Source organism: Nuphar pumila, chromosome 15, assembly GCF_984573655.1.
Source record: "Nuphar pumila chromosome 15, dmNupPumi1.hap1.1, whole genome shotgun sequence".
NCBI classification, from domain to species: Eukaryota; Viridiplantae; Streptophyta; class Magnoliopsida; order Nymphaeales; family Nymphaeaceae; genus Nuphar; species Nuphar pumila.
In genome coordinates, this window is record NC_143263.1 from 19,568,531 (window position 1) to 19,595,353 (window position 26,823).

At 39.4% G+C, this 26,823-nt stretch overlaps 1 protein-coding gene across 1 annotated transcript; it reads left to right on the plus strand.

Annotated features, from left to right (window-relative positions):
• Positions 1-8,569: 8,569 nt before the first annotated feature.
• LOC149814720 (nucleoside diphosphate kinase 3-like) lies at positions 8,570-26,125 on the plus strand. The gene is made up of 7 exons (XM_089989709.1): positions 8,570-8,798; positions 11,380-11,514; positions 19,699-19,736; positions 19,822-19,872; positions 23,662-23,829; positions 24,341-24,453; positions 25,707-26,125. Exons 1-7 carry the CDS (start codon positions 8,717-8,719, stop codon positions 25,828-25,830), a joined length of 711 nt encoding a protein of 236 aa, XP_089845835.1. The 5' UTR covers positions 8,570-8,716; the 3' UTR covers positions 25,831-26,125.
• Positions 26,126-26,823: the final 698 nt, after the last annotated feature.

Sequence of the window (26,823 nt, forward strand, 5' to 3'; positions counted from 1 at the left end):
GTTTAATGGCTTAAGGCATTGCAAATTTTTTTGTTCTTATCTTTATACAATTAAACATTGTTTAATGCTTTTTAAACATATTTTTTAGTTTAACTTTCTAGAATGATTAATTTACTTTAAGTTGTTTTGTATGCAGTATTATTGTTGGTGTTGTAATGGTAGCTACAACTAATAATTTATTTTTATTGATAAATAAATTTTGTGCTTCTTAGTGTTATATATACTTAAATGTACGTTAAAGGTTAATTTTTGTGCTTTTTAGTGTTGAGTTTGCAGAGTTTAACAATATGGCGATTGGGAAGTTTGTGTCTGAGGGCCCCACACTTACATTATCTGCTAGTGTTAGAGAACAACAACAACTAAAGAAGAAAAACTATATATTGTCATTCTATGTACTATGATATACATGATAAGATTGACACTTGGATGGAGAGGGAGCCTGCTCTATGACCAAAATACTGGTTGTTTGACATTTACCACAAAAAAATGCACGCCATGAAATGTTAGCCAAATTACAACTAATAACTCCTGCTTGGCACAAAACTAAACCAGAATGTGCAATAAAAGACAAAGAGTTTGTTACCACAATCACGTCTCCCATCCTAGAAGCATCTAAGGAGTACCATACACAAGGTGATACATGAGTAGCATTAATATATATTCAATTATTTATTTATCAGTGTACCTATGGCTAATGCATTATTTTGATAATTATGAGTTCACCCCATGGTACGCAGGAGAACTTAACTTTGGCGTCAAATGAAACCCTTTGGGTGTTTATTATGCTATATATTTTTGTATGCCCAGAAGCCTGAGTGACCCTACCCGTAGCGGGGCGATAGTTTATATGTCGGGATAAACCTTGATAGGTCGATTCAGATGCATCCTTCTATTGCGATAGCAGGGTTAAATCCCTAAATCTTAGAGATAACCCAACCTCCTAACCTCTGAGTGAGTTGGAGACTGTTCGAACTCTTAGTTTTATCAGATATAGTATGTCACTCGAGGAAGTATCGTTATCGTCTATCTCGATGAGTGTAAGTCTTGAAGGGGTTCGATGACATAATCTCTCTTATTAGAACATCGAGTGTCACATAGGCAATCCAGTGCATTTTTCAAAAAGGAAATATGAACCCAACCCCAATCAATTTTTCGAAGCACCAGTCAATTTTTTAGTGGATAGGGACTACCATTATATTTGTTTATATGCATGCAGACATTGCTCTTGATGTCTATGACCTTCATGAGCACTTCACCTCTTACGGGTGGATAATCAACTATGGCACGACAACATTAGAAAAAATGTATAATCGAGGATCACTTTTGATCGACTATTCGGCATATTTAGCCACACTGAGCACTAGCTTAACAAGGCACAAAAACTACTTTGGTGCAAGCCTTACGAGTATGATGCCCTTGAAGGTGAAAAAATGGAATGAGCCATCTAAGCGAGGATCCAACAACGAGGGCATTATTGTGCCATCTATACTAGCTTAGGTGAGTATTTTGCTAGAAATTTTGGCATCATCTCCCTATTTAACAGAGAAAACACGATGTTCCTTTTTAGCTCGGAGAGCACATTGTCAGAAATTTTGGCAGCATCTTCCTTGTTTGTCAAAAAAATTGCTATATTCATTTTTGAATAGATGTGCACTATTGTGCATACGTTTCATCTTCCATGGTTTATTGGAAACCTAGGCCTTAGTTAGATCTTACGTCGGTAATTTAGATGTTTACGTAAATGCGGTTTTGCCCAAATCCAAAACCTTTTCAATAGGGTTTTTTTCACCAAACAATGTTTTGAATGAGGCAAGGCATTTTGAATCACTTTAGGCGATAGGGATCAATCACCATTTATATGCTTATTATAATGCAACTATATTTATTTAAAGCAGGAGCTTGTGCACATAACAACACGAGGATAAAGTAAATAGTGTAAAGCAGCAACCTATGCACATAATATCGTGATGACAAAGTAAAGTGCATAAAACAAGGCCCGATAAATGAAACCACACATCAGGCTAAGTAAAGTGCGTAAACAGGGCCTGGTAAATGAAACCACGTATTGAGCTAAATAAAGTGCATAAAACAACATATATATATAGTAAATAGGAAAGTAATCACAAAGATATGCACATAAACATCGAAGCAAGCTTGCGATGGCCTAGAGGGCGTAAACCAAAGACTAGGACCCTATGACATATAATTTACAAAAAATATCAAAAAATAGTCACAAGGGCATGAATGTGAATACCAAAGCAAGCTTGTGGTGCTTTAGAGGACGTGAACCAAAGACTAAGACAAGATATTTTTTTATAAAGATGTATTATAAGGAAAATTTCACTATACACGACAGTCAATTCAACAAAATAACTTGAAAGAGAGAGAACGATGTGCAAACCTACCAAAATATGACGAAGGTGACTCAATACAGCGTAAAGGCACTCCTAAGTCATGGTGGGCCCGTCCTTACGTTCGGTATAGCCATAACCAAAAGTGTCTCGCATAGAACCTGTCAACGTGGCAAAATAGAGAGGTATAAATAAAAAACGGATTGGACCTAGTTTAGTACAACTGGGTTTAAACATACATCAAGTGGGCTAGTCTAGGTCAGATGGGTTGGACCTAGTCAAGAAAAAGATAGAGGAGGTCAAGCTGTTAACGCCAAGGGGTCTTGACTCAACTAGGTTTAGTCTGGGTCAGGTGGATCTAGGCTCACCTCAAGTGGGCTCAGTGTAGGTCAAGTGGGATTGACCCAGGCTAAGACCAAAAACAAAATAATAGAGAAAAAAGCTAACTTGGTAAGTTAAGTAAACTTAACTCAAGTGGGCTCAAGCTAGATCAGGCAGGTCCAAGCTAGAACCAAGAGAGAGAAAGGGCAGAGAAGAGAGAGGGGAGAGAGAAAACAAGAGAGAAAGAAAGAGAGTGGGGGATGATTTCTAAGAGGAGGGTCTCCTCTTGTTTATAGCCAACCATTATGGATCTTGGCTATGGATAAGGACTTGATACGATCCATCCAAACCATCTAATCTAGATCCAAACTTAAGGCTAAAGTAATAAAATAACTTGCATATCCTTGTGGGTCTACTAGATATTTATGTGGGGCTATAAGATATTTTGTGAGACATTTATATAGGGCGCACAAAATATTTTTGTAGGGCCCATGCAGTTTCGGGGTTTTGTTGATATTTTTCATTAAAAAAGTGAGTATGTCATTCTCTTCGTCCGAACGAGACAAAGCGAATTGGCTCTACAGAATTCTCTCATTTTGCCCAATGAGTGCGATATGACACTCTAAACGTTTAAGCATATATCACTCAAGATATATACATCCTAAGTATAATTGGCTCTATGAAATTTCTTTATTTTGCATTCCTGGTAAATATGATAAAATTACGTCAAAATATATCCTATTTTTATTCAAAAGCTTACTGAAAAATTGCAGATCTTACATCTTCAGTCACTCATAAGTTTAAGAAAGTAGGTCTATCAATGTGTCTTAAATGTTGATCATTATATTTTAAGTTTGGAATGATAATCGCTTTTGTTTCAATGCATGTGAAGTCAGATTCTTCGTGAAATCATGCTGTGTGCAGACTTGGATTTAAGTCTAAATGATAATTCGATTAAGTCCAATTTAGTTTGTTAGTCATTGTAACTCATCTAGAGTTGTCTAATTCAAACCAAAATAATTTATATTGTGTGTCAATCCTCTCATTCTAGTTGGATTATATATTTCAAAAATAAATTGGTTAAAAATTTATACTTATTTCAGGTTAAAAAATTATGGGATGTTACAACTTTGGTATCAGAGCGTGGTTGATAAAAAATGGTTTTTGACCCGTCCAAACGTCTTGAATTTAATAAAAAAGTTTAGGAGGCTTTCTAAAAATTTTAAAAACTTTCGAGTCTATCTTGAGTATTTTCTAGAATACATGATTGTTTTTGGAATATCTCATGAATAGAAGCATCTATTTGAAGAAACTGGAGGACACAAAAGGAAAAACAGGAATGAACAGGGGCACACAGGTCATCTTATGATATCAAGATATAATAGGGATTTACAAACCTATATAAGGGCAATTATATAAATTAATTTAATAGTCTGATGTAACCAGTAAAAGAACAAAGAATATCTGTAAAATAATGTTAACGGTGAACAAAATTTATAAAACAAATAGGGGCATTTACATAATTTAACCCTTAAAAATGTATAAAAGCCAAACAAAAAAAAAAAAACAGGTTTCAAACCCTAATCTCTATTTTTTTCTTTTGTTTTCTTTCTTTCCCTTTCACTCTGCCATAGCCTTCACCACCACCACAGCGACACTGTCGTTCTCTTCCAGTGGACTAAAATTAGATGGAAGAGAACTCCTCCTGGCGGTGTCCACCTTTCATCAGAGACGTGATTCTCTTCCGCCACTGTCCCAGGAGGCGTAGGGTCACCGGAGTTCGACTGCTACCCTTGATGATCGTAAAAAAAGGTGCCTCCAAAGCCTTGAGGCACGACATCGTCCTCCCGCTAGTGATGGGACCTCGTCCTGCTCCTTGGCTGCTAACAGTAGAGACCAGCGACCTCGTGTTGGTAGGGTTTTACTTCCTCCCTTCACCAAAGCATCAGAGGTTGCCAAAATCTCGTGACCTTCTGACAAAGGAGAATTTGTTTTCTGATGCAGGTGGCACCCGATGATAAAAGGGGGTGATTCCCTCTACAGCTATATGCTGGCAGCCACCACCTGGGTGAAAGAGCTTTTCTCTGCCCTTGACGTCGGGCAGGGGATCGACTTCCTTTAAAAAATGTAGCCAACAAAAAAAAGGTAAATCTTTATTTTTTTCCTTTTTTTATTGATTCACGAGGGGGTATTACCTCCACCTTGAGTCAAGATGCAGACCCCGATTCGAGGTCTGCTTGCTCCTCAAAAAAATGGTTGCAAACACTGTTACTCTGCCTCAGATCCCGGTAGTCACCCTATGAAGAGGTTTTCCTCTGCCTCATATGCCTATAGCTCGTTGTCGGAGTTTGATAGGGATCGTCTCTCGTTCAAAACATGGTAAAATCCCTATTTTTAATACTTACCAGGTAAAAAAAAAAGGTTTTTCAGTGAGTGGGTGGCTGGTTATAAAGCAATATCCTCAAACAAAAAAAAATATTGATCGATTAATTTGCTTTCCTATTTTGATTTTCGGTGAGTTTGAGCAATCGACGATCGGTGGCTCCGAGCAGTGATCTACAATTTTGAACGACGACCGAATGAACACACACTATAGGTACGACTCTGATACCACTATAGGAGATCACTAGGATAGACTTGAAGTGTGCAAAGTAGAGAGAGTAGAGAAAGATTTTGGTATACGACCTGCTTTAGAGGGTTTTACCACACTCGATTAGGATCTCAAATGTTGTGAGTTATTGATGTGAATGCCCTCTTATAGAGAGGGCAGTTACTGGAGGTAACTCCTCTTCCTCCCCTGAGTAGCTGTTGCCTAGCAATCTTGCCTTACATCACTATTTTCTCAAATAGAGGGGAAAACCGTCTTGGAGATGAGCTTGGTGAAATTCAAGTAGTTTTGGAAACTGCTTTGGTGGGGAGATCCTATGCAACAATAAGGAAGCAGGTTATATGTTAACCCCCCCCAACAGGGCATCTCATGCTTGGGGGTCCCAAAAAGCACCACGTATTTAAGCATTTGCATCTCGTATCCCCATGTTTGTCAGCATTAATTAGCATTAGAGTTTGATGCGATTGCAAAGACTTAAGTACCCTCTCCTCCATTGGTGCCAAAAAAAATGACGATTCTAGAAAAGGAGTGGTTGTAAAGACTTAAGTGCCCCGAAGATGATTATTTAAGACACAGTCTCTGCACTGCAGGATTATCCGAGAAAGAAATCTCTTTTGGAGGAGGCCATGAACATCAACCCTCTCACTCTCTCTCTCCCTTCTCTTTCTGCTTCTGTGCACATCCAACAGAAGATCCTGCATTGCTCCATCAAGCACCGATTGACCAGCACATTGACTGTTGTGGAGCTTGATTCAGAGTTTTTACCCTTACAGGAGGAGGGTTTGGGGGCTCCTCCCAGCGTGGGTAGCATCATTCAACTAAATGAGTTGTGGATCCTGATTCAGAGTTTTTACCCTTACAAGAGAGAGGTCTGGGGGTTCCTCCCAACGTGGGTAGCATCATTCAACTTGAAAAGTTGTGGAGCCTGATTCAGAGTTTTTACTCTTACAAAAGAGGGGTTTGAGAGCTCCTCCCAGCGTGGGTAGCATCATTCAACTTGATGAGTTGTGAAGCTTGATTCAGAGTTTTTGCCCTTACAGGAGGAGGGTTTGGGGGATCCTCCCCATCGTGGATAACATCATTCAACTTGATGAGTTGTGGATCCTGATTTAGAGTTTTTGTCCTTACAGGAGGGAGGTTTGTGGGCTCCTCTCAGCGTGGGTAGCATCGAAACGAACCTTAATCATTTCGCCGATGGTGATCTGACGAAACGATGGTGAGTCGACGATCCGATGGTGAGCCGGGTAAACAAACCTGAGCCATCAAAAATGTTTGTTTGAACTTTTCATCGTCATCTTCTTCTTCTTCCTTATCCGTAAAACACTGTAAAACCCTCTCTCTCTCTAGAGAATAAATCAAGGGAGGCAAAGAGTTCTCCCTGGAGAAGGCCATGAGCATAAACCCTCTCACTCTCTCTCCTTTCTCTTTCTACTTCTGTGCACATCCAGCGATTTGAAATATGACCTCCGGTTAGGGAGATACGACCCTGACAAGTTGGTTCTAATTCAGGTAGCGATTTACTTACTGAATAACACTACAAATCGTTATAGTGATTTGCGGAAGATACTACAAATCGCTATAGTGAGATCCAACAACACTATAAATCGTTGTGGGGCTCGATGAAGACCCAAAAACACTACAAATCACTATAGTGATTTGCGGAAGACACTACAAATCATTGTTGGAAGACCAGATAACACTATAAATCGTTGTGGGGCTTGTTGGAGACCCGAAAACACTACAAATCGCTGTAGGAAGGCTCAACAATAATACAAATCGCTGTTGAAAGGCCGGATAACACTATAAATTATTGTTGGGTTCGTTGGAGACCCAAAAACACTATAAATCGCTGTAGGAAAGCCCGACAATACTATAAATCATTGTTGGAAGACCGAACAACACTATAAATCGTTGTGGAGCTCGTTGGAGACCCAACAACACTAAAAATTGTTGTAAGGGAGTCATTGAAAAAATCGTGAGAAAGAAACAAAAAAGAAAAATAGAAAAATCGTGGGGAAGGGGTGTTACGAAAACCTCAAGCAAGAAACAATCGAAGGAAACATGAGCCCCCGACTGACCTGCACAAGAAAAATCGGGATCTGCACCGGAGGGGAGCCCCCGGACCCCCCTCCTGTAAGGGCAAAAACTATGAATCAGGCTCCACAACTCATCAAGTTGAACGATGCTAAAGTCAGTGTGTAGGTCAGTCGGTGTTTGATGGAGCAACGTAGGATCGTCTGTTGGATGCGCACAGAAGTAGAGAGAGAAGGGAAAGAGAGTGAGAGGGTTGATGTTCATGGCCTTCTCCAGGGAGAACTCTTTGCCTTCCTTGATTTATTCTCTAGAGAGAAAGAGGGTTTTACAGTGTTTTACGGAGAAGGAAGAAGAAGAAGAAGATGACGAAGAAAAGTTCAAACATACATTTTTGATGGCTAAGGTTTGTTTCGCCGGATGACCATCGGATCGTCGGCTCACCATCGTTTCGCTGTGTAGACTTTGAAGAGTCAACATCATCCTCGACTTTCTGGATGGATGACATGTTTGTCCTTTTTTTGAACTGATTTTTTTTTCTTTTTTTGAATAAAAAGCATTTTTGTCATTTTCTCAAACCGTCGTTTTATCAAAAGAATAACAAGAAAGGGTACTTAAGTCTTTGCAACCACACCAGACTCCAATGCTAAGTGATGTCAACATACACGGGAATATTCAGACCCCCGAACACAGATGTGGGATTAGGGAGAACATACACCACCCTCTCCAACAATAAGGTGAGAGTGGGCCTCACCTCTGACCTTATCCCATGGGGCCAAATAGCATGGCCACCTGAATTCACCACATCTTATCCGAATCCAACAGCGTTAGCATTGCTGTAGAGTTGAAGCAAATGGGAGCAGAGTGAGAGATACCTAAATCTCTATTGGGATGAAATGAAGAAGAAATAGAAAAGGAATCCTGAGATTACGACCATTGAATGAACACCGGGTCCTGAACTAGATTTGAATGTACAAGTCTTGAAAACCTGAATTAATCCAATAAACATCCATGACCAGCAAGGATAATAACGTAGTTAGATCCAGACCCGATAAGGGATCCGTTTGTCCGAGTTAAAATATTCTCATCCCCATTGTTAACGTGACTTCCGATCAGATCGTTTTAAGAAAACCGATCCGAACCGTTTGCATGCTATAGGTGTTATTGAAAAACTTTACGCATTCAAGGGTAATTTTTTAAAATTCACCTGCAGGAAATCTCTGAGTACGCTGGAGCCCTAACCACCTCATCTTTTCTGGCTCCCTCACTGTTTACGATAAATACCTTTCCCGAGCTCTCTCAATCCTCAGAAGTCGTATTTCTGAGAGACGATAGAGTGCAGCTCTCCCTCTCGCTTTCTCTTTTGGTTAGCTTAGTTCCGTCTCGGGCTCGGAGGAGGAGCAGAATGAGTTCGCAGATCTACATAGCCGCTACAAGGAGAGTGAGGACGCTTCTTTCTGCCTCCCGGAGCTCGATCCTCTCCTCCGGTGACTTTTTGAACCTTTTTTTTTTTTTTGCAAAATTTCGACCTAGAAACCGCCTTATTTCTCTTTCCTATTGATGATTTGAGCGAACAGGATGGGGTTCAAATAGACGTATTCTTTTCTTACTGAAACTGTTCTATTCTTTCGCTTTTTCTTCCTTAGTTATTGCCTTTTTCTGTAAATAGGATGGCCGGTACGGGATCAAAAGGATATCGCGTTTTAAGTTTTTGGCTGAATTTTGAAAGCCTCTCTGGATTTTGTGCTCGATGTCTTTGTTTTCGCAATCACGTAGTCTTCGTTTTGGTGTTTTGTTGGAGTTTTGCTTGTACCTTGCGCTTTTTTGGTAGCCTCGTGTGGTTGCCTGGACCCGTTTGACCGTATCTCGTGTTGTTCTTAAAAAAGACGCCTGAGAGATTTAAATAATGATTTCTTAGGTTATTTTAATCGTATTGGACTTTCGGCATAAATCCAATGGTTCTCTTTAGCTTTATAAATCGAATCAATGCTCTCTGCAGTTTCCCATATAAAAGATTTCTTTTGGTTCTTGAAAGTATTGAAGCATTATTTTATTTCATAAAGTTTTGCTTTTCCACTACGGCAAACGAGAACCGAGATGGTGCTCCCCTTTTGCTCTTCGAGTGACATACATGCGTGTTCCGCTAGTTTATATATCTTTCCCACGCAAAGGTGTTTCAGTGTGGCGTTTCAAAGACTTACTTTTGTTGATATGCGGAAATCTTCGGTCGCTTCCTAGTGAACTATTTCCTAGAAGGCTTCAATTGTAGCCTAAGTGAAACGTTGCTTCGTTGTTTGTTTCTTCCTTTGTTTATATTGTCCTTGTTGCATCGTTGCAGTACCTGCTTTTGTTTTGCCCTTTCTACTATTGTTCTCATATGCTTTCCTTTGGTGTTTCAAAGGGAACGCTGTTCATTTGGGTGTTTTGACCCTTACATGTTGTGATCGCTTGGCCATTTTGCTTTTGTTAACTCAACAAGAATGTTAAAATTATTAATCATGTGGATGATGCTTCATTTTTCGCTAAATGTTGTTGGTTCCCTTATTATGGACCATTTTGATGCCTATTTGTGTTGTTTTGCAACTGTTTGTATATTCAGTGTTCAAATCTAGCGGTTCCCAAGTGTTGCCTTGAGATGGTGAAGGCGAGGATTTAGAAAAAAAAAGGAAAAAAAAGGGAAAAAGAAGAAGGGAGCTTAAGAAGTTAAGGAAATCAAGAGTAATGCACAGAATAGAAGCAAGGGGTCTAACATTGTCGTTACAAAATAAGTAATCAACAACTACTTCTAAGTTGAAGATGATCTTCAGAGTAAACGAATTTCAAGAAACAATGTGATGCAACAATCAGGGGAAGCAACCAACGGGGGCTCCGCTTGTTTGATAGGATCTGTTAGTGCACGTCACCTTGCATTGCGACGTTGTAAGTTCAAAACCCAATGGTGCAGTTGTATAACTGGTTGGGTCTGTCTAACCCCAGCCTGCCTATCGAAAAACAAGAGGGGAAGCTACAAAACCAATTTCTTGGAGTAAAAAACATGGGAATTTTCCACCTCTTCTGATCGAATTAAAAATAGAATGAATCCCTTGAATATTCCGTTGGAAAACGGATGGGGCTTTTCCCCTTTATACCCCATATCCATATATTCAGTAAAAAGAGAGTCAATTAGATAAAAGAAGGGTGGATCTGGATATGGACCTTCACCGGACCACATGGATGTAACTTGAGGACCTGGTTAGCACGTAACTAGCTGGATCAGGCATAGGATCTTTATCCATTTCCAGGGAAGTTCTATGGTTCAATGAGACCCAAATCGTGATTTTGTAGTCAGGTTATGACGCGGTTTGTCCTTCATCACATGCTCCTAGGGTTTTGCTTATTTCTTCTGCTTCATCTTTTTATTAGATGTGAATCTTGATCAACCCATCTTCGAAGACTCTTTGTCTGTTGGCAATGGCGGGGTCGGGGGCTTTGGGTTTGTGAAGTTGAGGGTCATTGGTGGGGCACGCAGGCAAAGTGTGGTTGGTTTAATGTAATGTTACATGATTCTTCAACCATTTTCTTCCATTATATATTCTGCTAATTATTTAGTTCTTTTTAGGGGCTTCTTTATGGTTATAGCATGCTGACTGGGTTCTATAATCATCTTTCTTGCCTCTGCTGTTGAATGATTTGCAACATGTTTTGATATGTTTTTGATCCTTGTGTTTTACCTGTTTGTAATTCCCCTTAGTATTGCATTCAACTGCTTTGAACCAGATCAATTTTGAAAAGCTATTTTCTTATATACGTTCTTTTATAATATTCATCTTCTTGTTTTTGGTATGTACTATGGTAATCCTGTGACCTCCCAAACAACAGAATGTCTTGTTTACCTAAGTGTTGATATTGGTCTCCCTCACTCCGCCCCGTATGTTTCTGCTGCTTCCATTGTTGTCCCTAGTGAACATGTAACTTCCTGGCCATGCATCGTTGCATTTAGTGTTGCACTTTCTGCTGTTAATGTACTGGTAAATTTATGAGAATTGGGCCTGTGCTCATTAGTTCTTTTCTGTTGTTTCTGGCTTGCAGAAGGGCGGGCAGTAGCAGCAGCAACTGCTACTTTTAGAGGAAGGATATCTACGCTGGCTTCGAGTTATCAGCAATCAGAAGCCAGGAGTTCCTCAAGGGGATGGATTTCTGGAGCCCTACTTCTTCCTGCAGCAGGTTTTGTATAAATTTCCTGTATCATGTGCTAACAGAAACCCAAAAAAGAAAAAAAGAAAAACTAATTTTATCTCTATTTATTTATTTTTTTCCGCTTTTCCTCTGAGGTGCTTTATCTGAATCACTGGGAGTTGCATGAACTTTTCTTCTAAAGCTTTGACCTTAATAGCATTTAAAGAAGAATGCATGTCAAATTGGCATCCTCATTGAAAATCCCTGGAGCAGTAGTATATTTTAGTTTTTTAGTATTGATTCAAGATTCAGGACATTGACAATGTTGAAAATATTTGTTGCAAGGAACTTGGATCGAGTTGTGTGACTAGTTAATGCTCTTACTCGCCCAGGACAGTTAGCGTTCCCATTTTAAAGCTTTAGTTTATTGTGGCTAACTCATCTTGACCAGCCAAGTGATCATCTTTGTCTTCTATGTTGAGTTTATGGGGTGAAGCCATGAAGGTCATATCGTGTATCATTGTCCTGCACATTTTTGGTGTACCATAAATAATGCTGCCTTATTTTGGCCTTTATCCGCATTTTCAGGCATTACTTTTATGTCCTCAGTTACAAATTAGTTCAACAGTAATGCTTGACCATGTTGGGTGAGCCGGTGAATTGGATAATCTGATATCGAAAATCAAAGAATCATCTTTGTCTTCTATGTCGAGTTTATGGTGTGAAGCCGTGAAGGTCATGTTGTGTATCGTTGGCCTGCATATTTCTGCATATTTTTGGTGTACCATAAATAATGCTGTCTTATTTTGGCCTTTATCCTGCATTTTCAGGCATTATTTTTACGTCATCAGTTGCAAATTATTTCAAGAATAATGCTTAACCATGTTGGGTAAGCCAGTGAATTGGATAATCTGATCTTGAGAGTCAAAGAATCATCTTTTATTGGCCATTCTATGAGCTCTTAATTTCTGCATGAAATGTGGGATATATGACTTGTTTCTGTGGTTTGATGGTCAAAGATAATGGGCTAATTGAAGCCACTTAAGCATCTTCTTCATGTAGTTATCCTCTTGCTGATTGAAGGTCTTTATGCATGCTAATCTTATTGGCATCAGTTTGTACTGGAGTTGTGCTTGATGCATCTTGAAACTGGTACATTCTTCGTGGAAAAGTAATTCTTCTTGATCTTTTGCACATTATTTTTGGTGTTTTTAACTGTTAAATTTTTTGAAATCTTTTTTTTTGTAGCTTTTCATTTTTAATTCTTTTATATCCTTATAATGGATGAAAGGACATGATGTCTTTAAAGTAAAAGGTTTGAGCTGGCAAACTATGATGGTAGTGATTGAATTAAGTGGGAAGGGTGGAAGAGGGCCCCTGCCCTTGCTCAAGTATTGCACTGAGGCTCTCGCAACCTCTTCCACATAAGCTATGTAATGCATATGCATATGCATATGTATGGGCTGGAAAAAAAGGCGTGGGCTACTGTTTTAGTTGTGACTGCTAGCCTAGACTTTCCCCTACAGAAATCCCTTCAGCCACTATTTTCATTTCTTGCTGCCATCAAGTTTTTCACATTGATAATACCTTCTTTCTGATCCTTTCTTACTTGATATTACATTTGCATTTGGTTGTTTATTCACAATGAATGATCTAGGCTTATCTGACTCAGATGAACTTGAAGAACATCTATGTCTAAAGGCTGGTCAATTCTGTGACTTGTACTGAATCAGTTCTTAACTTGGATAACATGGATCTTGACTTAAAACTGTGGACTTCTTAAATTTTAATCTATTTGAGTCCTTGTCTCATTAGAAACTTAGACTAGGTGACTTTGTGAAGATTTTATGTGGACTCCTATGTCACATGGGTGCGGGTGCGGGTGCGGGTGCGGGTGCGGGGATTCGGCACTTCCAAAAAACCCGGGTGCGGGGGTGTGGCAGGGGCAAAAATGTAAAAAAAAATTATATATATATATATATAATTTTGAAGTTTTAACAGTTTAACATTTAACAATAAACATTGTCATAAACTCATAATATGATTCATCATGCATGCAGTATATCAACCTAAATATCAAATTATCAATCAAATAAGTAAAGCAATTACATAAATCGACCTAAATATCAATCAAATATGTATTGCATAAAAGAACTAAATTACATACCAAAGTATATCCTGATGAAGTAATGGATGCTAATAATTTTCTTCATCATCATCAAATGCATCATTAGAAGGAATACTGGGCTTAGCTAAATCCATGTTTGTTACGTTGAATTCATGTTCTCCCTCGAAGTCACACTCTTCTGGGTTTACATCCCAAAATTTGGATGTTCCTTGTCTGCATTATAAACCCAATTTGAAAATGATAAATACAATACAAGTATATTTAAATGAAAACTAAGAAATAATCAAATAACTAAAAGAGCAAATTAGTACCTGTATTCATCATTGCTTCGCGAAAGTAATCGAAGATTTGAATGAACATATACTAAATCCTCTGCACGCTTGCTGGTGAGTTTATTTCTCTTCATATTGTGGATTTGAGAATATGTGCTCCAATTTCTTTCACAACAAGATGAACTAGCAGGCTGCTATAGCAATCTTAATGCAAGACGTTGCAGAAGAGGTGTTTCTGATCCAAATGTTGACCACCATGTGATAGGATCTATATTATCTTCTTCTCTCGCAAATAATGCTGGTGCATATAATCTCGAAGATAAAAATTTTCCAAACTCTTGTGTGACTTGATATAGAAGATATGCTTCTGGAAAAGTCTTGTCATACACATATTTTTATGTCTTGATAGCTCTGGGTCTAAATTTGGAGGGACACGACCAATACCACCAGCCCGCCACTTATTTGCATAATATTTTGGATTAAGAGAATGTGCCATGCAATGCAAAGGAGTGCTGCTCTTATCCCATCTTCTGACTAAAATTGAATGAATATGATTAAAAAAATCTGAATCATCCAATGCAGGATTTTTTTCTTCATGCATGAAAACTATAGCTTGTATTTTTTCAATCATATTATCCCACATTTCATAAACTCTGTGAAGCATGGGCTCATCCTTATCAACTTCTCTTAACATTTCCCAAATAGGTTGCGTAAATTGAAGGAAGTATACTACTCTATCCCAAAACTCATCATCAACAATGAATTTTTTAATTTCTTGACCCTTCATATCATCATCAACACGACAGAATGTCCAATTTTCATCAGTCACCATGTTAATCAAAGCATTCTTCACTCTTTTAATCCTCTTCATCATCACAATGATGGACGCAAAACGTGTTTCAGCGACCTTCAACAATTTCAAATCAGAATGCCTATTAAATATATGATTAGCACGATGGTGGTTAACAACAAAATTCCTAATGCTTTTGACATTTCTTTCTAAATCTTCAATCCATGAACATAAAACATATGCTTGTGAATTTTCTTCTTCTTTGGGGTTGCATATGCTCTTTAGGACTAGATTTAAGCTGTGTGCTACACAGGGAGTCCAAAAAATATGAGGGTACTCACTCTCCAAACTTAACGCTGCACTTTTACAAACCGGAGCGTTGTCTGTAATTATTTGTACCACTTTCTGATCACCCACTTCTTTTATCACTTCTATAAACAATCCCTTCAAATACTCTGCATTTTTATATTCCCCAGATGCATCAACTGCTTTCAAGAATATTGGGCCACTAAGCGAACAAGCAATGAAATTGATTAATGGACGCCTTTGAATATTTGTCCATCCATCAGACACAATGGAAACTCCATTTTGCTCCCATGAATATTTTTTGATTTCTAGCAACCTCTCTACGTTTGCCCTCTCTTCTGCAAGAAGTGTGGTTCGTATTTTTTCTGAACTTGAAGGCACATAACCACTCAAATTACAATTTGCCAAGGATGTTACTAAATTCTTCCAATAAGGATTTCTAGCCGCATTAAATGGGAGTGAACCCGAATAAAAATATCTCCCAACTTTTCTATCCAATTTTTCTCTTCCATATGTATTGAATGCTGGTTGTATCGTTCCTCTACCTCCTAGATTGACTTTTCTTTCTTTTTTTAGCATCTTCTTGGTGGCTTGCAAATGGCACACTGACTGCAGAAGAATCGTCCATTGCCTTTCTCTTCTCATATTCTTCTTGTATTTTCTTGTATTACCTTCGCATTGCCTCATCAACTTTTCTGCAAGCTGAAATGCCATGTCCTGGTATCTTCAACAAATGAGCCTTCACTCTTGTGTAAGACCCAACAAAATCTTTTTCGCAGAGCTTGCATCGAAATCTTTTGTTTCCACCACCTCCTTCTCCAGTTTTTGCAAGTTTATCTACATGTATCCATAGTGGCCCCACATCATCAATCCCACTGCAACTATCAGCAAAACTAGCAGCAGAACTCACATGTTGGGATGAGGATGACGCACGTCCTTTCCCTTTATCCGTCATTTTTATCCTGAAAACACAAAAAAAAATACATTACAATTTTCAAATCAATTCGAAAACACAGGGAGAAGGGGGGGCTCAGCCCCTCCCCTGCCAACCCAACAAGAGAGCGAGAGCGAGGGGGGCTCGGCCCTCCCCTGTCGACCCAAAAAAAAAAAACAGATGGGGGAGGGGCTTCTGTCGACCCAAAGAAAAAAAACAGATGGGGCTCGGCCCCTCCCCTGTCGACCCAAAAAAAAAAAACAGATGGGGGAGGGGCTCGGCCCTCCCCTGTCGACCCAAAAAAAAAAACAGATGGGGGAGGGGCCCCCTGTCGACCCAAAGAAAAAAAACAGATGGGGCTCGGCCCCTCCCCTGTCGACCCAAAAAAAAAAACAGATGGGGGAGGGGCTCGGCCCCTCCCCTGTCGACCCAAAGAAAAAAACAAACAGATGGGGGAGGGGCTCGGCCCCTCCCTTGTCGACCTAAAGAAAAAAACAGATGGGGGAGGGGCTCGACCCCTCCCCTGTCGACCCAAAGAAAAAAACATATGGGGGAGGGGCTCGGCCCCTCCCCTGTCGACCAAAAAAAAAAAAAACAGATGGGGGAGGGGCTCGGCCCCTCCCCTGTCGACCCAAAGAAAAAAACAAATAGATGGGGGAGGGGCTCGGCCCCTCCCCTGTCGACCCAAAGAAAAAAACAGATGGGGGAGGGGCTCGGCCCCTCCCTTGTCGACCCAAAGAAAAAAACATATGGGGGAGGGGCTCGGCCCCTCCCCTGTCGACCCAAAAAAAAAAAACAGATGGGGGAGGGGCTCGGCCCCTCCCTTGTCGACCCAAAGAAAAAAAAACAGATGGGGGAGGGGCTCGACCCCTCCCCTGTCGACCCAAAAACGAAAAACATAAAGGGGAGGGAGCCCCTCCCCTGTCGACCCAAAAAAGAAAAACATAAGGCCCCTCCCCTGTCGACCCAAAAAAGAAAAATATAAAAGGGAGGGGCTTGGCCCCTCCCCTGTCGACCAAAAAAAAGAGCTAGATGGGGGAGGGGCTCGGCCCCTCCTGTGCCGAAAAACGAGGGAGCAGGGGAGGCTCAGCCCCTCCCCTGCCGACCCAACAAGAGACCGAGAGAGAGGGGGGGGGGGGGTGCTCGGCCCCTCCCCAGCCGACCCAAGAAGAGAGTGAGAGACATACCTGCGAAAGGAGAGGAGGAGCCGAGAGGAGGAGTCTGGGAGGCAGAGCTGGGGGCGGCAGAGCTAGGGCGGCGATGGGAGAGCTCGAGCTCAGGGGGAGGGAGAGGAGAGATTAGGGCAAAATTTTTTTTTTGCCCTAATCCTCCTCCTTTTCATCGGGGGGGATTTTTTTTTCGCCCAAAATTGTGGACAAAAATGACCCTGGGTGCGTTGACCGCACCCAGTGTCGTGTTGACCGCACCCGGTGCCGCACCCGCACGCGATCCTGCGTCGCGTCGTGTCGCGTCGACGCGGGTGCGGCATCTGTTTTGCCGAGTCCCTGTGACATAGGTGGACTCGCAACTTGTATTTAGCTATGCAAACGGTTTAGCTGTGCAAACGGTACCGAGTCTCATTCATAGATCAATTTTATTTGATGTCCATGTCTCTAGTTTCATGTTCTTGTTACCACAAGTTCGTGAACACTAACATTCCCGCTGTGAGCAAAAACAATGATGTTTCATTGAAATCTTTTTCTTGTCTTGCTCATAAAATCTGCTGTCTTGTGTGCACTGATTTCCTATTTAATAGCTAAACTTGATTTCTTTATTGAAAAAAAAACGATCTCTCTTGAAAAAGAAGAGAAAAGTTACTGTTTTTTATCCCTCATTTTGAATGACTATGCGAGACTTTTATTGCCATAAGTTTTTTAAATAGTTGTTAAATATTTATAAGATAACTTTTTACCAAATTTATATGTGAAATAGGTACTTCAAAATGCCCAGCATACCTGTGTGGATACAAGTACTTCAAGGTGTTGGTGCTGGCTGCTGGGTATTTCTGGGTGCTGCCATACATACATATGTTACATATGGAATGTATACATGTTTTTTATATTTTTACATCTTATATTTATATATGCTTCATATGTATATATACTTTCATATTTTCAAATGTATATGCATATGCATATGCACATACATACATACATACATACATACATACATATGTACACACCCTACCCACCTGTAAAAAAAAGAACTATTTTTTTTCTAATGAAAAATGCCCTTTCCTACCAACTGTTCCCAAGTGGTGTATTACATCTATACTCGCATTCATTCAACACAGTTGTCTATGCTCATTGAAGCTTTAGAAAAATCTATTGCATTGCATTAAGATCAATGGAGCATGTTGATGATACAAAGGAAAAGGATGAGATGGAAATTCTGGTCTAAAATACAAGCTGATAAGAAGCATAAAGCAAGGGCCTGGGATAAGGAAAAAAAGAACAGGTGGCATAGGTCCTTCAGCAAATATATAATGTAAATGATGTAAATGGTCATGTCACTAGATGCAATTTTGGATTGATTTGGAGCCATGATCTGTTGTATGGAATGTCTATGCTGGAGGTTCCAAGACCCTACATCATGCCAAAGACTATTTAGGATTGTTTTTGTGTAGATGTTGAAATTTGACTGGGTAAATGGGTTAAGCGGCCCCATTTGCTTCTATCTTTTTGTGTTTTTTGACTTTTGAGTGAATAGTTAAGCTCACAGTAACTGGGTTCTCTCTACTTTGGTCTGTGACCTAGGACACATGACTCATCCCATCCTGCTGGCTTCTTTGAGATCTTGACCAGAGATAGGCAACAGACAAGCATGGTGACTATGGGTAAGACTTAGACACTGTAACGGCAGGATCTGATATTCTGATATGGGATCTTGAAAGACTGAGCATTTAGCGGGACTGCAGGCTCTTTCCTTAGGTGTATGCAACTGTGCCAGTTTGCTGATATGGTTATGGGCTTACTGCCTCTAGTTCTTGCATTTTTTATTAGTGGCCCTATGCAGACAATAATATTTAGAAAAGGAATAATCTATCTTTCAGTGAAAACATATATAGATCAGTGGTTATGATACAGTTGAAAGGGGTTTGTAGAAGGCACGTTCCCATCTCATGTCAATGTAGTGCATTTGTGTGTACAGTTACAGTGTAATTGTGCTCAACAATTTTTTTTCTTGGGTCCTCTATATTGAGTAAAGAAGAATTATATGATTATTTACTAGCAATGTTTTCCTTGATTGCATTGCTAAGGTGGTTAATGTATTAGCTGACTATATGAGTTGGGAGGAGTGCCTCTATGTGGATGAGCCAGGGCTAGATCCATGTGTTTTTGACGTATTCAGCTTCGCCTGGGTTGCCTCTCTTCTCCATTTCCTTTGTGACATCATCTTGCCAACATGGTTTACTTTTTTGTGCTTGAGAAACTGACTATATTAGTGCGCTTGGTGACTTGATGCATCTGATTTGGATTTGGAGCATGGATTAGATTCACCCACAAGCTCATTTGCTTTAGTCCTTGGAAACAATTGATGCACATTGTCATTTTTTTGGAAGTCAGATCCGTTTAGAAGTTAAAACATAACAATTGATGTGACTTGTAAATTCTACAGTAATCATATTATTGCACTCTTTATGTGAGAACCATTTCAGGATCCAATTTAATATAACTGGTAAATTTTCCAGTATGTCATTGTTGTGCTCTTTATATAAGAAACATTGAGGATCCATTTTTTTCTCTCTCTCCATTTCATGTGCTGTAGCCTGATTGATTCTTTTATTTCTTTACGTCTCCAGCGTACATGCTTCAAGATCGGCCTGCACAAGCGGCAGAGGTACTTCATCCTTGTGTTTCTGAACTACTTATTGCTAAATGTCTTCCTTCTGCCTATATAACTTTTATGATATACTATATTGCAGATGGAGCGCACTTTTATTGCCATCAAACCAGATGGAGTGCAAAGAGGCCTGGTAAAGTCAATAGTCATTTAAACTTCTATCGGCTGCTTTTATGCAGTAGTCCTTTTGAAAACTTTAATCAGTTCATATTATTTTTCATTTTGATATCTTTTATTGTTTTTGGGCTTTGGCTGTTCACACAAATGAGGCCTCGCCTTTGGTTGCACACATACCTGTTGACAGATATTAGCAACTGGCCTATCTTTGCCTTTTTAGTCTATGCCTTTAAACATTTGCTGGGAGCTCAATTGAAAGCTAATTGATTTGCTTTTCAATTCACAAAGGCTGTAGGCACTTATATGATTGGCTATTATCCACAATAACAGTTTTCTAATTTGCCATGTCTTATGGATTCACTATATATATATATATACAGAGAGAGAGAGAGAGAGAGAGAGAGAGAGAGAGAGAGAGAGAGAGAGATGCTAACCACTTTTCTAGCTAATAGCTAACCGCCATGCTAACCAGGATTTCAAAGGGTTTTTCCATGTTTTCCCTTAAATCTAACCATACAGATGCTTTCTACATGCTTGATTTTATAGGAATCGATTCTTGGATCATCCAATTCTGATACACAGGTAGGTTTTTATAAGGTTTAAAAAATTGATGGTCTAAGATTTTCCTAAATATTCAAGTCTTAAAAAATCATATTTTTCATCAAAAAAACATGATCCAAGTGTCGTTTCCTAGTAAATCGACTTTCCGAACATATCTGTATGGTCAGATTTAAGTAATACATGGGGAATACCCTTCGAAATCCTGGTTAGCACGACATCCTCAAAAGGCAATTTTACCTAATCTTTTGAAGGCTATTTTGTGATTTAACCTAAGAAATCCTCCCCCTCATGCATTTCAAGTTTCATTGCAAATGGAGTAATTTGTTATAGGTCTAAGTCCCTGGTCTAGCTCATATTTTTTCTCAAGGAAAAATTGGATTATTTTTGCTAGTTCATTCTTCATATGGATGTTAATGTCCATGGATTTTAGTGGACATGACAAGTTCACAGAATCTTTATGCCACTAATATGACCCCTAAAATTCAATAGGGGTTTAATTCATCAATTGTTACCACTAAGGTAACAAATAGTTCCATAAAAAATAAAGAGGTTCTTAGTAGTTCTTTGGTAATGGAGGAAATATTCTAATGTTTATTTTATGAAAATCCTTGTGGAGGGACTCTTACAGCTATGAGAAAAAAAATGAGATTGAAATGCTTATTGTTAACGTCAGCTGGATCTTGTGTTTGTGTGTGAAAAATTCACTTAAAATTCACTTGTTTTGTGTTGGTTATTTTCTCATTGGAAAATCAGACTATATTAACCTTCTTGGGATGTTATGTATACTAGTGTTTTCAAACCCGGTGACTCGTCACTCGGTTCGTCCTTGAGTGACTCGTCACTTTGCTCGTCCTTGATTGACTCGTCACTCAGCCAGGTCAACTCGGTGACTCGACCGACTCTTGTTAACTTTATATTTTATATAAAATATATAAATATATGTATATATTATCTATATTTTATAGTATTTTACCAATACATTATATATAGTATACATTATATGATATTTTTTATAATATATTTAATGTATAATTTTATTAATACATGTATAATCATATTTTTATATATAATATACATAATATTTATATTATATCTCATATAATATATGTAATCTATGTCACAGGGATTCGGCTAGCAGGGTGCCGCACCCGCGTCGACGCGGGTGCGGCACCGGGTGCGGTCAACCTGACCCTGGGTGCGTTGACTGCACTCAGGGTCATTTTGGTCCATTTTTTTTGGGTTAAAAAAAAATTGTCCTATGAAATGGGCTGCGGAATTTAAAAAAAAATTCTTGGGCGATATTCTCGTGCGCCCCCTGATTGCATGCGTCCTCACCTAAAACCAAATCCAAACAACAAAAAACACAAAAAAAAAACGAGCGTCCGTCAAACCCTAATTCGCAACCCGAACAACGAAAACGCTGGATCGACAAAACCCCTTCGAGTCAAAGCTCGATGAGCCGATCGAAAGCAAAAGAAGAGAGGAAAGGCAAAAAGCCTAGGTGCGATCACGAAGAAACGTTCGAGAATCGAGTAGATCGGGGGGGAATAGGGAGAGGTACCTGGGTGGGCCGCATGGCGGACTCGAGGGTGGAGAGGCGGTGGTCGAACGAGCCGAGGATCGAGACCATGCTGTCCGTTATCTCCTAGCTCTTCTGCAAGCTCTCCCTCATGAAGATCGCCCGATCCCTCAGGCTCTCCATGGCGACGTCCACGCCCATTTCCTCCTCCTCCTCCTCTCCACTGTGGATCCTGGGGTTTCACTCCTCCATTCTCGTCCCTCCGACCCTCTCTCTCAATCGACCGATCGATTAATCCCTCCGACAATACATAGAAAAAACAAAAACAAAAAATTTGAAAAGGAAGAAAACGAAAAAGATAAAGAAAGAAAGAAGAGATATCAGAGAGCCAGGCAGGACCGCAGGAGGGGTCGAATATTTTTTTTCGCAACGTATTGACGAAAATGTACAACTTTAGCGTGTGATTTACGAAAGAGCCTCTCGCGTGATTGGGTTTTCCTGTCAATGGGTGAAGGGTATTTTTGTCTCTTTTGATTTTGTTTGTATCCTTTTTGCTGAAATCCAACGGTATGAGATGAGCGATCGTACATCGAACGGTTGAAAACTGAACTGGTGGGAGTTGTGATCGAGGGGCTCTCCTGCGGAGCGTATCGGAGATCCGGGGATGTTGTCTACGGGGAGGGGGAGGTCAAAGTCACAAGGGTCAAAACACGTTGATTAGTCGGATCGTCAAGCAGGATAATGATATAAATCGACTCTCCCTATATATATATATATATATATATATATATATATATATATATATATATATATATATATATATATATATATATATATATATATATATATATATATATATATATATATATATATTAGGGGTGGCAAAATCGAACCCGCGTCGGGGAACCCCCGGACCCCTCTTATATATATATATATTTACATTTTTGCCCCTGCCGCACCCCCGCACCCGGGTTTTTTGGAAGTGCCGAATCCCCGCACCCGCACCCGCATCCGCACCCATGTGACATAGTATGTAATTATATAAAATATATTATATATCTATATATATGCATGACTCGCCCATGACTCGGCCGAGTCATGGCATGACTCCGCTGAATTTTGTTAAAGCCGGGTCACACCTGTTTTTTGACCCGGTGATTGGGCGATCTGGGCCGGGTCAACCGACTCACCAGGTCAACCCGGCGAGTTTTTGAACTATGATGTATACATATTTTTTCAGCTTATTCTAATACTTCTTTTCCATTGCCTTAAAAAAGAAAGGAAATTCAACGTTGCTAACTTTGTATACTCAATAGTGAGGGGTAACACTGTGAGTGTTATATTTATACTTGGATTATAATGACTTTAATCAGGGTAATTACAAAGGATCTTTTAAACCACCGAAATACAACATATCATAAAAGGGATGGACCACGTAATGAATACAGTGATGCAATAATTACAATACCACCACTTCTTAATACATTCTTGTTTGAATCATGAGAATCCCCCTGGCGACAATCAATGATTGAATGCCATTGAAGGTAGCAATTAGCTTAAAGAGTCACCATGGTGTTTGAGGGGCAAAAATATTTGGTGAACTTGTTAAATGGCTATGGGTCTTAGCAGCAGCCTTTTTACAACTAATAAAAGAAAGCTTCTATTTTGGTCTATTGATCTTCTTGTTTTAACCAATCAGGCTTTAATTCAGATTCTTTTGTTTAGATTGCAGAAATCATTGCCCGTTTTGAGCGCAAAGGGTTCAAACTTGTGGCCATTAAACTGGTGATTCCAACGAAGGAGTTTGCTGAAAAACATTACCATGACCTCAAGGAGAGGCCTTTCTTCAATGGGCTATGCAATTTTCTCAGCTCAGCTCCAGTGCTTGCCATGGTTAGTCACAATCATAATTTTCTTTTTTGTTATTGGGTTTTATGTTAAAATTTTCAAATGGAGTACTCTGTGGTCTTGAGCTGCGTATGGCCTTTCTTGGTGCTCCATGGGTGTGTTTTGGACTTTGGATGTATGTGGTTATCCAGAAAAGTGGGATATGGTTGACTCCCTTATATGATATCCAAGCCTTTGTATGGGATGCCATTGTCATGGTGACAGCGGACTCGAAATCAGATGATGTCCCTGTGAAATACCATGGTAATCAATTCTTGCATCCTTTTGGAAATATTGTTTGGCCACTTTTGGAAATTTAATGTGATCCCCAGTACTCTGTTTTTTCCTTTTGTTTTTTCATGGAAGATTCAGTTTGTTTTTCCATCAAACAGGTGAGCTATTATTAAGCTAGCTTGAAAATTGTAATCATGCAACTGAATGAATTTCTACTTCAAATGCTGAGGGCATACTTTCCATCAAATTTATCTTTTCAATATGCTTATATTTGTTCCTGTAGGTTTGGGAAGGGGAAGGAGTTATAAAGTATGGCCGGAAGCTTATTGGGGCCACTGATCCCCAGAAATCGGAGCCTGGAACAATTAGAGGTGACCTTGCTGTTGTTGTTGGACGGTATGTTTCTGAACAAATTAAAATCTCTGTTTATTTAAACATCCTTTGTGGTCTGTTGTTCTATGTCTTGAATTTGTTGGGGTGAAGTGGGACTTGGATGGATGGGTCTTGGGTTTGTGGGGGTTGCTCTGCTTAAATTCTTCCTTAACCCTGATTAAGGTTTCAGCTGGCTGACCTAGTTCCTGCTATTTCACTTCAGAACTGGTCCATGTTTGGGCAAGTTCCCTTGTCTTGAGTGGGAACCATACTCACAAATATTAGCAATGTTTTGAATATCAGAAAAAAATACGATAAATGATCTAAACAAGAAAAAGTGTTCTAAACACTGTATTATTAAAATGTCATCAAAATTAATTTATCATGATTTAATCACCTTATTGCAAAGATTTTAGAACACAAGGAACTTTTTAACAACAATATTCAGGAAAAAGAAAGGGCAATGACTTCAATGGAGGAGGTGGGAGGCTCTTTTTTTATAATAAGACCGTAGTCTACTCTCCACCTTACTCATCGATATAGGTTTAAATTCCCAAATCTCTCTCTCTCTCTCCCGTGATTCTCAGCTTGTCAATGCCACCCCCTCTTTTTTGTGTTTAGTGGTTTAATAAATTTAAAAAGAATTATATAACAGAGTTTTTTTATGAGAAAACCAATGTTTCTAAAATATCCCAAGATTTTCCCATGCATATTAAATCTGAAGAATGAGATTTGTGATTATGGTTGGAACATGGGTGAGCAACGTTTACTTCTGTTAGACAGTAGCTAGGGTTGGAGACTGGATATTTGTTTGCTTCCAGGAAGTAGGCTCAATTTGGATTACTGGTCTAAGTTGGCTACAGTCTTGGGCCCTAAAGCTTGTACGTTGTCTGGCCTAAATGACTAAATCACAAGGTGGGACCCAGCATGAGATGGGTCCTGCCTGCTTACATTTAAGCACTAGTGCTTCATGTTATGTGCCCTTGGCTGGCATCGCTTTGTGCGTGTGAAAGCAGTGGCAGTTACCTAGTGGTGCTCAATGTATCTGGTAATCCACTTTTGTGATCTGAATGCTATTTTCATACGTAAATGGCATTTCACATTTTAGAAGCTAGACAACTAATTCTGGTGTACGTGTTCCAGATAGAAGGTTCCATTAGTTGGGTCCCAAAGATCAAACACTCAGAACTATTCTATTCTATAGTTTTGCTCTGGTTTTTTTGTTTCTTTGTTTTTGCTTTTGAATGTTTATGATTCTTTACAAATTTGGTCAACAGGAACATCATTCATGGAAGCGATGGCCCAGAGACCGCAAAGGATGAGATCAACCTTTGGTTCAAGCCAGAGGAACTTCTTAGTTATATGAGTAATGCAGAGAAATGGGTCTATGGCAGCAACTGAGTCGCTGATTTCCTCTTGAAATCATTATAATTGTTATTAGTAGCACCATTTATACAGAGCCATGGCTAGTTCGTGTTCTCCTGCCGGGGAAACTGGTTACGGTTGAGGAAAGGAAGGCCTAATGTTAATAAGCCTTCATCGCTAATAAATCAAGGTTTCGATGTAATAACATGCCCTTTTTGTATTTTAAAGTACTTTTTACTCTGTTTATTGAGTATAATGCAAAGCACAGTAAGGCTTGAGCAAAGAGGTTTATGGCAGAAAACATCGAAGACCCGAGAAGCAAAATTTTCTTATCTTTTTTTTTTGCATGTTTATACTTGTTTGAGCTCTTACATTGCCGTGTAAAAGGCGCTGCTGCAATATGTTGAACTGAGAAATGGATGGAGTTCAACGTGGGGGATGGGGGCCTAAAACCAGCATGGGTGGTCATAAATTACATACTAGCCAAAATCGCTCTCCCAACGGAGGGCTTAGATCTCTCTCTCTCTCTCTCTCTCTCTCTCTCTCTCTCTCTCTATATATATATATATATATATATATATATATATATATATATATATATATATATGTGCGTGACTGGGGTACTACAACAAAATTTGTGCACAATTCATAAGAGACGTGTACTTCCAACACAACCTTTGTCATTTTTTAAAAGCTTTTAAAGCCAAACAAATTTGCCCACCAATGCCCCTATTTCATCTTTAAGTATAGGGATCTGCTGTCAACAATAGCTCTTAAGAATGGAAAATGATCGGTTAAAAATGCTGTGTTTTTCTAAAAGCTTTATAATTTGCTAAAATATGCTAGATGACAAAAACCATAAAGAGCTATCTTCGTTAAGACTTTTTTATCTTTTGCATGTGCAAAACTCATGAAGTTTGTATGACATATTGTTTTGCTCGTTCGGTATCGCAAACTCTCACTTAAAAGGAGGTTCACACGGTTTTTTTGCGGACCTTAAGAAGTGAAAAAAAATTATATTATTTATAT

Coding starts and splice junctions, on each gene's coding strand:
- LOC149814720 (XM_089989709.1), top strand. CDS start 8,717: ATGAGTTCGCAGATCTACATAGCCGCTACAAGGAGAGTGAGGACGCTT. Junction 8,799..11,379: donor GAGCTCGATCCTCTCCTCCG/GTGACTTTTTGA, acceptor TCTGGCTTGCAG/AAGGGCGGGCAGTAGCAGCA. Junction 11,515..19,698: donor CCTACTTCTTCCTGCAGCAG/GTTTTGTATAAA, acceptor TTACGTCTCCAG/CGTACATGCTTCAAGATCGG.